This window comes from Eleutherodactylus coqui, chromosome 4, assembly GCF_035609145.1.
Source record: "Eleutherodactylus coqui strain aEleCoq1 chromosome 4, aEleCoq1.hap1, whole genome shotgun sequence".
NCBI classification, from domain to species: Eukaryota; Metazoa; Chordata; class Amphibia; order Anura; family Eleutherodactylidae; genus Eleutherodactylus; species Eleutherodactylus coqui.
In genome coordinates this window covers 171,560,837-171,576,104 of record NC_089840.1, presented here as the reverse complement: position 1 = coordinate 171,576,104, position 15,268 = coordinate 171,560,837, and the positions used below count along the sequence as shown (strand labels likewise).

General features: G+C 44.3%; 1 protein-coding gene and 1 long non-coding RNA gene across 3 annotated transcripts in view; one reads left to right on the top strand and one right to left on the bottom strand.

Annotated features, from left to right (window-relative positions):
* LRMDA (leucine rich melanocyte differentiation associated) overlaps positions 1-15,268 on the top strand; it is a 773,841-nt gene that overhangs the window by 4,289 nt on the left and 754,284 nt on the right. For both annotated transcript variants that reach the window (XM_066600375.1, XM_066600374.1), the window contains exon 2: positions 6,355-6,455. In XM_066600375.1, coding sequence (XP_066456472.1) covers positions 6,355-6,455 — 101 coding nt within the window. The remainder of the gene's footprint in view (positions 1-6,354; positions 6,456-15,268) is intronic.
* The window catches only part of LOC136625837 (uncharacterized), an 86,310-nt gene that overhangs the window by 17,547 nt on the left and 53,495 nt on the right, over positions 1-15,268 (bottom strand). The gene's annotated exons all lie outside the window — the stretch shown is intronic.

Here is a 15,268-nt window from a genome sequence, read left to right as displayed (position 1 = left end):
ACTTCTACCCAACTCAGAGGCAGAATTACTGTGCATCGGTATTAGTGTATCTTGACGCCACCAGAAGTTTGACAGGAGGAACGCCCCTATCACACCCCCAGCTCCCAATAGGGTCAAGACTGTAAGGTCCTTGAAGCTGTGAAACGGCATTTGTGTGAGCTATAAGCAATGGAAGTGAACAGGTGTGCTTACCGGCCTTACCCCGTGTACGCAGCTCTGGTCTCCGAACTGTATGCACTGTCAGCAGGTGCTCTCAGAGGCAGCGCGGTGCTGGCATGTCCCTGCTGCACACCTGTTGTGCCTGCACGCTGTCAGAGAGTCCCCCCTCCACCACTGTGTCCTCCGTGCTGCCGAATGGGGGGGGGGGGGGAGGGGGCAGCGCTTCTGGGCACTGTGCCATCTGTAATGCCGACTCTTCTCTGCTCTTCTACACAGAGCGGGGTGGTGTGTTCTGAACGGACGGTGGAGAATGGCCTTCCAGGTGGCCCAATGCGCAGCTGCTGCGGGGTACATTAATGTAAAAAGCTGCAGGCCCACTTGCAAACTAAGCTGTTCCATATACAGCTTCAAATTTGTGGGCTGCCAGGACCTGCAGGCAAGGATGCAGCTCAGCCAATCAGGTACAGGGGGCGTCAACCCCCTGTCAATCTTGGCTCCACCAGGACTTCCTGCTGACGTCAAGATACACTAATACCTTGTGCATCACCATAAAGCCATGACCAATAGGCTGACTGCGGCGTGGGAGCCAGCTTTGGGTCGCTTGCCGATGAGCAGATTACCATCACATTGTCGTGGCAGTATTATGAGTGTTGGCCTGACTAAGGGTCTGCGGACCTGAACACACAGCGTCCTACGGGACTATAATGCTGTAAGTGCAGGCCGACACTCATCCATAACGGGGGCAGAAAAATGCCAATATCATCTGACTCGGATACAAGTGCTGAGCGGTCAGTTGTCGGCATTCGGTCCGCTCAGAATGAAATGCATACATTTTGCATTTGTCCCTCTGTGGCCGTCAGCGCTGGCCTTTCCCTTCATCCAGTTGTAACTAATTAAGACATGGAGGAGACATGCATGCACCAGTACCTACGTGGCAGCGCTGTTGTCCTGTCTCCTCCTTCCTGCTGCCCCAAATCTGAAGAGGAGGGTGGCGGTGCTGACTAGTAGAGGGAACAGCACAGCCGTTGGGATGGAAGAATGTAGCAGCCGCATGGCTTCAGAGCTGGTGCAGCTGGAAAATGCCACGGACCCCCGCCACTCTGCACATTGGCTGGCGTCTGCGGTCCGGATTTGGGAGGCAGTCCACCAGTTTTGTACCCCGGCTCTATATTTCAGTCCAGCTTTCAGGCTTTTCAAATATGACTGCTCAGCAGCAATAAAGAATGTGCTGTTGAAATAACTCGGAAGTGAATAACTCTAGAAATCCGCATGACTTATGTCACACGTGACTGCTGCAGTCAGTCACTGGCCACAGCGGTCCCTATCGACAGCCAGTGATTGGCTGCAGCAGTCACATGTCTTGGTCAGCAAGGACACAGTTGTTGTGAAGCAATTTTAAGTGGTGGGAAAGCCACCTGAATGGTACCTCCCCCCCCTGCTGCGGAAACACTGCAAAAAAAAAATGCAGCAGAAATGTTTACTATAAAAGTGAATGGGGTTAAAACAAATCCTGTTCACACGTAGGGGGAAAAAAACGATGCATTTCCTGCAGTAGCTGTACATGCGGACGTTTACAAATGCAGCAATGCCAAATATGTCTTGGGTTTATGTTATTTAGATTCTTTTATTATAAAAATAGCAAACGTTTTTAACCCCTTAGTGACCAAGCCTGTTTGCACCTTAATGACAAGACCAAATTTTGCAAATCTGAGATGTGTTGTTTTAACGTAGCATAACTCCGTAAAGGTTTTGCATATCCAACTGATTCTGACATTGTTTTTTCCCCACATATTGTACTTCATTTAGGTGGTAAGAATAGACCGATAAAATTTGTGTATATTTATTAAAAGTGCCCAAATTGGGAACATTTTGAAAAAAATTGTAATTTTTTTTCACATTTTCAACTGCAATATCTCAAATATGTGCAAACATAATATAGAAACTTTTGATAAGATATATATTTCCATCTGTTTATTTTATTTTAGGTGCACATTGGAAAAACTCATTTTTTTTTTAACCATTTAGGAGACGTACAAATTTAACATTAATTATGAACATTTTGAGGAACACTTTATTTTCCTACACCAAACCAAGATTACAAAGGCTCATAGGTGTCAGAATGATAGATACCCCCACAAATGACCCCATTTTAAAAACTACACCCCTTAGTGTATTCACTGAGGGGGGTCAGGAGTATTTTGACCCCACAGGTTTCTTTTCAGGAATTAATGCACTTTAGACGAGAAAAAAGAAAATGTCATATTTTTGCAAATACGTAATTTTAAACACAGGATTTTTTTCCATAGTGCACATGAAAATGAGGATTTGCACCCAAAAATGTATACCCCTATTTGTCTTGTGTTTAGAAATATACCCATTGTGGCCCTAATCTTCTGTCCGTATGCAAAACGAGGCCCAAACTGAAAGGAGCAGCCGGTGGTTTTCAGAACAGACATTTTGCTTGAAGGCGTTTTAGACCCCATTGCCCACTTGTAGAGCCCTTGAGCGCCCAAAACGATAGAGAACCCCCACAAATGACCCTATTTTGGAAACTATACCCTTTAACGAATTCATCTAGGGGTGCATGGCATATTTGGACCCCACAGTTTTTAAATGAATCTAAGCAAAGCAGAAATAAAAAATTCCATTTTTTATTTTTTTGACAATTATGTAATTTTAAAAATAGTTTTTTTTTGTACAGCACACATATGAATGAAGACTTTCACCCCAAAATGGATACCCCCATTTGTCCCGTGTTCAGAGACATACCCAATGTGGCCCCTATCTTCTGTCTGGATGCACAACGGGGCCCAAACTGAACTGCACATCAAACTTTAACTGTCTTTTAATTTTTACATGATCGCCATTATCCATGGATAATGGCGATCACGTGACCAAGGAACACTCACTGCGGCCCCCCGTGACATCTCCAAGCTCTCGGCTACCTTTAGTAGCCAGGAGGAAGCAGATTTTGAATTTCCCCTTGCCCTCCCTAGCTTCTGCGCTTGTGTCCACCATGTTGGCGACGGGCGCATGCGCCAAAGCTGAGGAGAGGTCCACAGATAAGGATCGTGTCAGGGGACATCGCCGGTGGCCTTAATTCAGTAATTTCACCTCCCCTCACAGATCGGATCCGTGACGATAGGTGAAACTTTAGCTTTTTTTAAAAACTTTTACGTGATCGCCGTTATCTATTACTCGCCGATAACTGCGATCACGTGACTGGAAACCGCGTACTGTGGCCCCCATGAAATCTTCAGGCTCTTGGCTACATTTAGTAGCCAGGTGCGGGGAGATTTTAAATTACCCCGGCAATCTGCAGCTTTTGCGCCTACGTCCGCCATGTTGGCAATGGACGCGTGCGCAGAAGCTGGGGTAGGGTCTGCGGATTAATCCGGGTCCCTTAGGTACCCAATTTCATCTCCCCTCACGGATATGATTCATGAGGGGAGATGAAACTAACTTTTTTTTTTTTTTAAACTTTTTAAAAACTTTTACATGATTGCTGTCATCCATTGGATAGCCGGGAGCAGGGAGTTTTTAAAGTTCCCGGGCCTCCTGGCCCTCTGCGCATGCGGTGACATAATGTGTCTGGCGCGCATGTACAGACGCTGGCAGCGGGTCCGGGGAGGAGAAGGAAGACGCCGGACAGCGCGGAGGACAGGGGGGTGAGTATTCTCAGCTCCCCTTACGGATCCGATCTGAAACTTTTTTTTAAAGTGCCCATAGACTTTACCGCGATCGCTGGTATCCGGGGGACATTGGCGATTGCGTGACCGGGTGTGGGGTCCCGCGGCCCGGGATGACAGCTCCATGCTGTCGGCTACCTCTGGTAACTGACAGCATGAAGCTGTCATGTCCAGAGCCTGCAGGACTGTCATTCCCAGAGGATGCATGTTTTTATGTCCTCTGGGAATTAAGCCCAGCAGGCCAGGATGTAAAAAGGCAATGGGCTGGTCCCTAAGGGGTTAAAAAACATTTATTATTTTTTTTTAATAATTAATAAACATGTTTAAACTTATTTTTACATTTTTTTTTAGGGAATAAGAACTTGCAATAATCTGCTCGCTCCTGCAGTATGATGTAATACCATAGTATTACATTATACCGCAAGCTAACAGGCAATCTTCTAAAAGCCCCGTGGCTGCCATGGCAACTGCATGGCAGCCCTGAACATTGATCTGAGTATTTAAATGCCACCATCAATTTTAAAGGGTTAATAGTTGTGATCAGCTTAAGTACAGTTGTTGCGGGCGGGTGTCGGCTGTAAGAAGCAGCTAGCACCTGTATTGTATGGAGCGGAATCGACCTGTGATCCCCCTCCCTATAAACCTAAATGCACAGGACGTAAATGTACATCATGTGGCCTTAAGGGCTCACATGCACTAGCATTTTATTCTCTCTTACGCTGCAAGAACAAGTGTAAACACTCGCAGCGCAAGAAAGACACCGGGATATCACCAGTGTTTTCAATGGGGCCAGCGGCAGCAGCGCTAGTCCTATTGAAAACATTGGGAGAATACCGTGGACTTTTGCCACAGCAGTCACAGCTGTGGCAGGAGTTTCCTTAACCCCGGCGGGGTTGAAAGAGTCCTCTGCCACAGCTGTCACAGCTGTGGCAGAAGTGCAGCATGCTATCATGAATGAATGAAGGAATAGCTAAGCACTAGCTGTAATTGGCTGAGTGCTCAGCCAATCAGCACAGCCCTTTCAGGAGGCGGGGATTTTTAAACTTTCGCCTGCTGAAAGTGCTGGACAGCAGCAGCGCAAGATAGAATAAAACGCCAGTGGGTGTCCACCCTAAGGGATTGAAAATCACAATGGCACAGATTTACTAATACTCATAGTAAGAGAGTAAACTTAGACTAGACAGACTTAAAATGTGCCAAATTGATCACATTGGCTCATGCTGGATGATAAATTTGGTGCATTATATATAACTTTATACCACCTATTGGTTGTCTTAGTTTACGTCAAAATTAAGGTTAACTTTGGCATATGGTGTTGCATTTAAATCGTGTCCCTTTTCCACTGATGCCACGCCAACAGTGCTCTTGGGTGGAGTCAACTGTGATTGGAGTTTCTTCCCTATCCAGGCCTGAAACTGTCATGAAGTTATTTTCCAGTCATGACTCTTCTCTTCTGCTACTAGCCTTAAAGGGGTTGCCCCGCGCCGAAACGGCTTTTTTTTTTTTTCATAGACCCCCCGTTCAGCGCGGGACAAACACAAGGGACGTGATAAAAAAAAAATAATAATTTTACTTACCCGAATCCCGTCTCTGCAGCTTCTTCCTTCTTTGCAGCCAAGATGGCCGCCGGGATCTTCACCCACGATGCACCGCGGGTCTTCTCCCATGGTGCACCGTGGGCTCTGTGCGGTCCATTGCCGATTCCAGCCTCCTGATTGGCTGGAATCGGCACATGGGGCGGGGCTACGCGATGACGCGTAGAAGGGGGCTGGGCCAGAACGCCGCTCGTGCACAGACCGAAGAGATGGGAGAAGACCCTTCTGCGCAAGCGTGTCTAATTGGGAGATTAGACGCTGAAATTAGACGGCAGCATGGAGACGGGGACGCCAGCAACGGAACAGGTAAGTGAATAACTTCTGTATGGCTCATATTTAATGCACGATGTATATTACAAAGTGCATTATTATGGCCATACAGAAGTGTATAAACCCACTTGCTATCGCGGGACAACCCCTTTAATGTTCCTTTCAGTGCCCCTACACAGTACTAGTGCCCAATTTTGTAGCCCCCCAGATTAATAATTACCCACTCTGTGCTCCCTGTCCTTATGCCTTGGTCAACAGCGAACAATCTTTATTACTCTTCCTGCTGTCAGACCCTGCACACCGCTTGTACAGCCCACCTCCTCTCCTGTCTCCTGCTGCTCGGAGAGCTCTGAGAGTGGAAGACAGAGCAGGAGTTGGCTGTATAAGCGACGCATGATGTTCTGCTGACAGGTTCCCTTCAACTCCTCAAAAAATATAACAATACTCCTGAAGCCATCTGATATAAAAACATACGTTGTAGCTTAGAGTAGAGGGTCCAACAGCTGGGGCACAAAAAAAATAGTAATAATAGATGAGTAAGAAAATGTTTCCCCATCACAACATTATGTTGCTTTTAAGGTTATGCAAAACTGTACATTGTAAGATTGCCACGATGATATTTATGGGTGTTCTTATTTTAGGTGTCTTACATTGGAAAAGATTGTACTAAGATTCCATCATTCCTCGGACAGCGATATGGACACCAAGCAAAGAGACTCGATCTGAGCTTTAATTTATTAAGGTAAGTGAATCTTGCTTCATATTTACAGCACAAAGGACAGTTTTAAATGTGCAGTTTCTTTCCTCTACATTTTGCTCCTTACTGTTTAAATATGTTTGCTGAGTTTTTGCAAACAAAAAGAAGTATAGGGTGTGCACATCTGCAGTTTATTTGCATGCTTACATATACTACATGGCTAAAAGTTAATGAACTCCAAATCGACACATAAAATGTGTTCTTTGTGAACATCTCATTCCATATTTAGAGTGGTAATATTGAGATGTTGCTGCTATAGCCTCTACTCTTCTGGTAAAGTTTTTATTAAACTTTGAAAAGTGAGGTCAGCACTGTTATTGGATTACAAGGCTTTGTTTAAAGGCATTGGGAAACTGCAAACAATTTTTAGAATATGTCCACACGTAATAGAATTTCTAGTGCGTAGTTTGGTGCTGATCTTTATCAATATGTAGTTCCACTAGGGGCCATGTATGAGCTTGATCACTCATATACACTGCAATACTTCTGTATGGTGTCAAGCTTGCAAAGATGGCAGACCTAGAGGCCATGACAACCCAGCGACATAAGGTGACAGGGCCTCCTCCCTATGTCTAACTACAGCATCTAACATCTTTAAATCACCAGGATTGCAGCTATTTCTAATTCTGGCTGTTGTGGCAAAATGACTGCTGTAATATACAACTGACACTTGCTACCAATGATGTCGGCTCAGCTCCTGAAACTACACTGCTCCCTCGCCATAATTGTATGGCTGTTGCCTAAAGTTCATTGAACAGCGGCTTTTATATACATGGGATGTGTTGGGGATGAGTTAACCCTAAGGTGGAGTGGGGGGGTTTAACACGGATGGATTCCAACTGCAGAATCTGATTTAAATTGCAAAAGATTTTTCCTTCGCACTTGCGGATGCGAATTGCATATTCCACGAGCTGATGAAAAATCGCGGCATGCTCCGTTTTATCACGGACTCCGCGCATATGGCCTCCAATGAAGTCAATAGAGGCCATCTTACCTGCAGCCCAGATGCAGTTGGAAATACAAAGAAAAAAAAAACTGTACTGTGCATGACCGATGGCGAGCCACCACGGTCATCCGCAGTACAGAAAAATGAGGTATATAGGGTGACCATCCGGCTCACAGGCGGAATTCGCTGTGGGCCTCCCACATGTGGAATCTGGTCCGCCCATGTGACCCGGGCCTTAATGTGTACATTCAAGTTCCTCATTTAAAAATACGTGGCTGATCTCAGTGGCTTCAGTACTTGCATACTCTACTCATTGCAATTTGTGGTAATAAATATGTATAGGTTTGTAATGTTCTCTGTTTGTTTTATGTTTCTTGTTTGAGGGGTATGGATAAGTCCTTGGCTTTGACCACAAAAAAACTGACATAGAACAATGACTTTTTACAGTTATTCTACATAGTCCTCTTGGATATAAATGCACTTCTGACTACGGTGTTGCATCTTCTTCAATCCAACCAGATAGAATTCCTTTCGTTGGGTGGCAAATCAGGTGTTAGCTGCTACAGCTGCTTCATAAATGTAGGCAAATTTTAGTTTTGATGTGGTTTCTTCAAATTAGAAAACATGAATGTCCGAGGGTGCCAGATCAGGTGAATAAGGGGGATGGTCCAGCACCTTGAAGCCCAAGTCAGCCAGTCTGCTCTGGGTGATGGCTGCTGACAAGGCATTGTCATGCAAGAACAGAACACCTTGGGGGAACTTTCTGCGCATTTTTATCTTCAATACCTCTTTCAGTTTATGCAGAAGTGTTGTGTAATATACAGCCCTGATAGTAAAAGCCTTTGGAAGGTAGTCCACAAGCGGTATCCCATCTTTATCCCAGAAGACAGACACCATCACCTTGGATGGTGACTTCTGCCCTATGAACTACTTTGGATGTGGGGAAACACTGTGTCTCCATTCTTTTGACTGTTCTTTTGACTCAGGATCCTACATAAATATCCATGTCTCCTCCATGGTCACTAGTTGAGACAGGAAAGCATTAGCATCCTGCCAGGAGACTTGCACATAGGCATGCTTTTGATCTGACAAATATTTCGGGACCCACTTGGTAGACGGCTTCCTCATGTCCAGATGATGATGAGTTATAGGCCCAACTCTTTCTCAGGAAATGTTCAAAGAGTCAGCTATCGTCTTTGCAGAAATTTGCTGGTCTACCAGAATGTCATGGATGGTGTCTATGGTTTCTGGAATGGTCTCCTAGAATGGTTTTCATGGTCTGTGTTGAAGTGGTCAGTTTAAAATTTGGCAACCCAGTTTTTCACTGTGGAGTACGAAGGGCAGTTGTCGCCTGATGTTTGCACTATGTCGCGATGAATGTCTTTGTTCGACTTCCTTTTCAGAAACGGGAACTTCATCACTGCTTTGCTTTACTTTGCAGTGAAATCAGCTGCATACTACCTCGGAAACTATGGTGTTTATCTTAGACAACACAATGAGTTTCTCAGATTCGTCCTGACCCATAATTATTTTTTATTTGACGTCAGGGTCTACCACCAGCTCAGGGGCACCACTATGGGCAGTCCCATCTTATGCCAATTTGCTTCTGGACTGGTGGGAAAACACACTGGTATTTGGGGAGCCCTTGCATCGTTACCAACATAAGATTACATTTTGGAGTCATTATATATATAACGTGATTATTATCTGGTTGGGGTCAAAAATAGAGTTTGAAATATTTTTTGGTGAGCTCGACAACAGCAACATTAATCTAAGATTTACTTATGAAATACAAGCAGAGGAGTCGTGTTTTTTAGATATCGTTATCACATGTGAAGAATTGGGGAGACTTTCTACCAGAACTTTCATAAAGCCAACAGCAGGAAATAGCCTTCCTAGGTGGGACAGCCACCACCAAAGGTCTCAAAAATGTGGGATCGTGAAGGGACATCTTAGAATGCAGAGAAACTGTTCCTCTCTTTGTGCGCTTAAACAGGACTCTGATGATCTAAGAAGTAAGATGAAGGACAAGGAGATACCCAGATAGTATACTAACAGGGATATAAATATGCACTGGGACAGGAGAGACCTTATTAAAACCATGGTCAAAAGGTAGGCAGGATGCACGTGTTCTTGAAATATAAGCCCCCCCTCCCTCTAAAAAAAAGCCATAGCTACACTACATGTAAAAAAAAAACAATACTCAGCTAGCAGCCGGCATTCGGGATCCCTCGCAATGTTCTCCATGGCTGCTGCAAGCCACCGTGTCCTCCTTCACACCGACAGAGCTGTTCTTCCTGGTAGCGGGGCTTGAATAATCTTTGGTCCATGATGCGCCTTTGTAATTGGTGGAACGAAACACGTTGGTGACTAAAAAGAATTAAGACCCAGTATAGTGTCACCGATTTGAATATATCAAACATTATTTGGGAATTGTTTTGAGTTTTCAGCTACCATTGTTGATATTTTGGATGATTGTGTGTAGGAATCTACACTTTTCCAACCCCGCTCTCCATTTTACTTGACAGGGAATAATAGGGTATAGGTTCACGTCAGAGTAGTCTTTGTCAGGATGGGTACCCCACATGTTTCATCAATAGGTTAGTATCTAGGAGACGGATTAGGGCATAACAGGCTTTGGTATAAATTATTTTCAATGTTTGAAGTTAAAGCTATATTATGTGTAGTACTGTACTTCCGTGACTTCAGGTGCACACTCCTCCATGTTGTCTCCAAAATTTGCTGTCAAAGTATTGCAAAGAATCAGCTTTCAAATTCTAGAACTTCATTGATGTGAAAATAAGTGAGATTACCCTCGTAATTCAGTTTATACATTTAAATAATATATTAAAAAATATGAAGCAGAGTAGAAGACTTCAGTTATTGCAACCCTTTAATCTCTCCCTGCTGGTAGGAAGTACAGTGACTGCTAAAATTACTGATAAAAAAAATCCATAGGTATTCTTTCAGTTTTTTTCTGCACATATTTTTAGTGGCTTGTACATTCAGAAAAGTATAGAAAAATTATGCCTATATTTACATAAACGCTTCAATCCTTTTCCAAGCAACAAGTTGCAAGCTGTTTGTGTGTTTAGAAATAGAATTAACTAATTAATAGATTCCTGTGAATATATTGGCATTATTCTTCCTCACAGCAGTCTTGCTGGTGGATTGCACTTTTAGCCCCTTAAGGACCAATCTCTGTAAATATACGGAGCTTGGTCCTGGGCTTTAATACCCGCCAATAGCAAAAATACAGTGCGGGATTAAAGCCTCTACTCCTGCCATCAAGCAGCAGCAGGTTGAGTTCTCAGCTGTTAGTCACAGTTGAGAACCCGGAGGAGAAGGGAGAAGTGGTTTTTAATCGCTTCTGCCTTCATCTTTCCCGGGTACATAGTGCTCAATGAATGCTGTGTACTATGAAGTGGAAGTATTTCTTCCACTACGCAATCCGGCGATAACGTGACCACCGGGTGCCCCGTTAGAGCAGAGGTTCAGAGTCCTAGCAGACCCAAATTAACTCTGTTAGTGACTGATGTCACTACAGGGCATGTTTTCCCCTGTAACTGGGGCTCCTGTGGATACCACAGTTATGGGGGAAAAGTGTAAAATAAAGAAGAAAAAGACAATGGGAATTACCCCCACAGGTCTTGTATGACGTCATGGGGGACATAACAGAAAAAATAAAAATAAATGCATAAAAAAGAAAATCACCCAAAGCCGACACCAACCAAAACCATCACCGTATGAGCCCTGTAATCCAAAACTAAACATATTGTATACCAAAACGTCCGAAACAAAATGAGGATCCTATTGAATACTTTATTTCAGCAGAAATATGCTAATAAAAAACTATAAATGTTAAAAAAACAAGTATTTTTTTTTAGCTTTTTACCCCCATTAAAATAAAAAAAATGGCAAAAAAGTCAGTGAAAAAAGATATTAAAACTAAGCAAAATTAATTTTGGTAGCTGAAGGAAAAAAAAATAGAACTGTAAAACCACCACATGGGTAAAATCCCTAAAAAGTGCCTGGTCCTTTTCAGGTACATAACAGCCTGGTCCTTAAGGGGTTAAAACCTATATACATGCAAGGAGGAAAGTGTTATCTGCTGGAATGTCCCTTTTAAAATAAATGTCCTCCACTAAAGCAGTTTCTCAAAACCCATCTGGCCAAAGGGAGGAAATGGCATAAAATAACAAAAGAACAGTAAAGAATACTCACCTGTTAAACCCCCCACCGCTTGGTGGTCCCCATGGGTCTGTGTTTACTTGTCAGAGGCGGTGATGTGCAGTATACCCACGTGACCCGCTGCAACTAATCTCCACCCTCAGGGGTGAATGACAGGAGTCCACGGAGGACAGACATTCGCTGTAGTGGCTACTTGTGTATACATGTTGTTGCAGCAGCCAAGTCAACAAGGACCAGTGGGCACCATCGCGCCCGGATCCTGGGGGGTTTAATGGGCGAGTATTAGTTCTTTTGTTATTTTATACCAATTCCTTACTTCGGCCACATTTTATAATTCCTGAAAACCTCTTTAACACTCTTAGGTCCAAATCTCTTCTCTGTTAATTTCCTAATACATTGTTATAGATTTGAGAGCTCCAATTTTCCTTATACATTTTTTAGGCGAACAAGTAGTGGACAGATGGAAGGAACTACAGGGGAGATTTATTAACGCTGGCCTTTCATACGTCGGTCTTAAACTGAAGTTCGTTGGAGTAAAATGCACCAAATTTATTAAAAGGCATAAGTCTCTTAATACATATTTCACATCTTGGGGTTTCTTTGAAATCTAGAGCTGCTATGAGGAAGGCCCTTGATAACTTTCCAGTAAGTGTGCAGAACCAGACTGCACGCATGAAGACACACAGACCTGCATAGACGTTGTAGATGGCATCAACTCTAATTGTAAAGCAGTTTTTTACTTTTAGATGTTCCGAAGCAATAAAAAATGGGACAAACGTTGTCCCTAGCCTTCACTAAGTTATGTTACTATTTGTAACTGTGGAACGCAGATAGATCAGTCTGCTAACGTGTCACATGCATCTTGTCCACATGATTTAAGAGAGATGCATGTTTCTGCCTGACATCTCTGTGAAGGAATCCGGCAGCCAAGTTTTGGACAATGTTTTGTGTTTGTTCTCCTTCCCCTTCCCCCTTTTGGTCATCAGATTAAATGCATGTTATTAATTGTGACAGCTAGGATTTCTGTACAGTGTGTACACTGTAGTAAAGTGTTAAATAAGATTTGTTCTGCATGTCAGTCTTGAGTGTCTTAAAGTACCCATCCGTCAGTTTGTGTGTGCCATCCTTTCTTAGTTTATAAATCTTAGTTGGCCTCTATTACAAGCTGTACCAGATGCCTGTTTTCTTGCATCCGTAAAACTTGCTTGCACTCAGTCATTGAACAATCCATTAGTTCTTCAAGTTCCTATTTCTCCTCATTTATGTGATGTGTCTAATGTATTGTGTCACTATGACAGCACTCTATTTTTCTTAAAAATAACAGCTAGCTAAAAAAAGACTTTGTAGAGGTTACATGTGAATCATCGGTGAATTCTGCGCACATGACATTATACATCTTCATTTCAACCAGAATATTTTTTCCAAGTCACAACTTATCAGTTGAAGTATTTCAACCCAATATCTTAAAGGGGTATTCCAACTCAGCCAGTCATGGCTCTGAAGAAAATACCAGTGTCTTTGCCACGGCCACCGGTTCTCCAGGATTGCGGAAACAGACAAACTAGCTTCTACGCTGTTTCCATAACTTCCACTGAAGTGGATAGGAGTTACTGAAGCAGACTAACACTGCAAGCTCCACTGTTTCTGTAATATTTGAAATGTAGTAAAGGGTGTCGCTCACGGTGCTGCGCTGTTTCCGGTACTCCCATTCACTTCTACAGGAGTAATGGAAATCGCATAAAATGGCCATTACAGCTGTCTTTGTAATTTGTCTACCTCAGGCAGTGGCAGTGAGGCAGGACAAGGTTTCGGACCCCCGTTCTACAGCTACATATGCATCTTGCCATAAATGTCTCAGATGATAATATCCCTTTAAAAAAATGACAACCAGAGGACTTAAAGGGGTTGTCTCACGCCGAAACGTTTTTTTTTTATTCAATAGGCCCCCCGTTCGGCGCGAGACAAACCCAAGGGATGGGTTAAAAAAAAAAAAAAAAAAGTTTATTACTTACCCGAATCCCCGCGCTGCGGCGACTTCTTTCTTCCTTTACCAAGATGGCCACCGGGATCTTCACCCACGATGCACCGCGGGTCTTCTCCCATGGTGCACCGTGGGCTCTGTGCGGTCCATTGCCGATTCCAGCCTCCTGATTGGCTGGAATCGGCACACGTGACGGGGCGGAGCTACGAGGACCAGCTCTCCGGCACGAGCGGCCCCATTCACCAGGGAGAAGACCAGACTGCGCAAGCGCGTCTAAAAACGCCAGAAGACAGCGAATTTAGACGGATCCATGGCGACGGGGACGCTAGCAACGGAGCAGGTAAGTGAATAACTTCTGTATGGCTCATAATTAATGCACGATGTATATTACAAAGTGCATTAATATGGCCATACAGAAGTGCTGAACCCCACTTGATTTCACGAGACAACCCCTTTAGCTCTTCACATTTGTTTTTCTACAGTTTAGCAGTGCACATGGTGGTCCTAAGGATATGTTCACACGCATCACATTTCTTGTAGCCATTTCTGTAGCTGAAAATTAATCTAGTTTATCAGAATGGGTTGTTTTGGGGACTATCATATGGGATTTCTACAAACCCTGTACAAAAGAATGAGACAACCACAGACCTTTCTTGCATAAACCTATTGGTTGTGAATCCACCTTAGGTGCAAGTGCTACATTTTGAAGGGGTTGCCTGTCATGAGACAGCTCCTTTTAAAGATGTTTTTGTTAGGATATGCAATCGTTTAAATGGTCACTGCACTTTCAGACAACCTTATATGTTAGCCAATGTGGTAACTAACAAAAGTGCAAATCGCATTATTTACTTAAAATTAGATTTTGGGGCTGAAAAATCATTCTAAAGTTGCCAATAACTTTCTCACTTCCTTGTTCACCGGCTTTTGACATATTTAAATCTGTGTGTAGTAACAGACGCACTGAGATGGAATGTAGCAAGTGGAGGAGCTGCTGTTGTCTCATGCTGCTCATAGAAATCTATGAGTAAGGCCTCCTTCCCACGAACGGATTTCCGCCGCGTAATTCGCGGCGAAAATCCGCTGCGTTGCCCGCAGCTATTAGGTTCTATTGAACCTAATAGCACAATGCTCACGATGCGGAATTCCACCGCAGAATTACGCACCGCGATTTCTCCCGTCCTCACCCGCAGCATGCTCTATTTTCTGCGGGTGAGGACGGGCTGTACGCACTGACGGCTTCCATTGCAGTCAATGGAAGCCGTCCGTTCACGCTATCTCCCGCTGTAACCAGCGGGAGATAGCGTGAAAAAACGCTTTCCCGCCCACCGCCGCGCGTCATATGACGCCATATGACGCGGCCGGCCGCGTCACGTGACACGGCCGGCCGTGCACGTGACACGGCCGGTGACGCGGCGGCGGTGGGCGGTGACGGGCGGTGACGCGGCGGCGGTGGGCGGGGAAGCGATTTCACGCTATCTCCCGCAGGTAAGTATAGGGGCTCTGGGGGGCGCCGTGACGGGCTTCACTGCGTAATATTACGCGGCGGACCCCGTCACGCTCGTGGGAAGGAGGCCTAAGAAAGTGGAAAGGAGGAGGAAGTTGCCGAGAGACTCGCACAGATGTAGTGCTGCAGCTAATACTTAGTGTTTACTGTTTTACAGCTACTGGAATCGCCTCTTT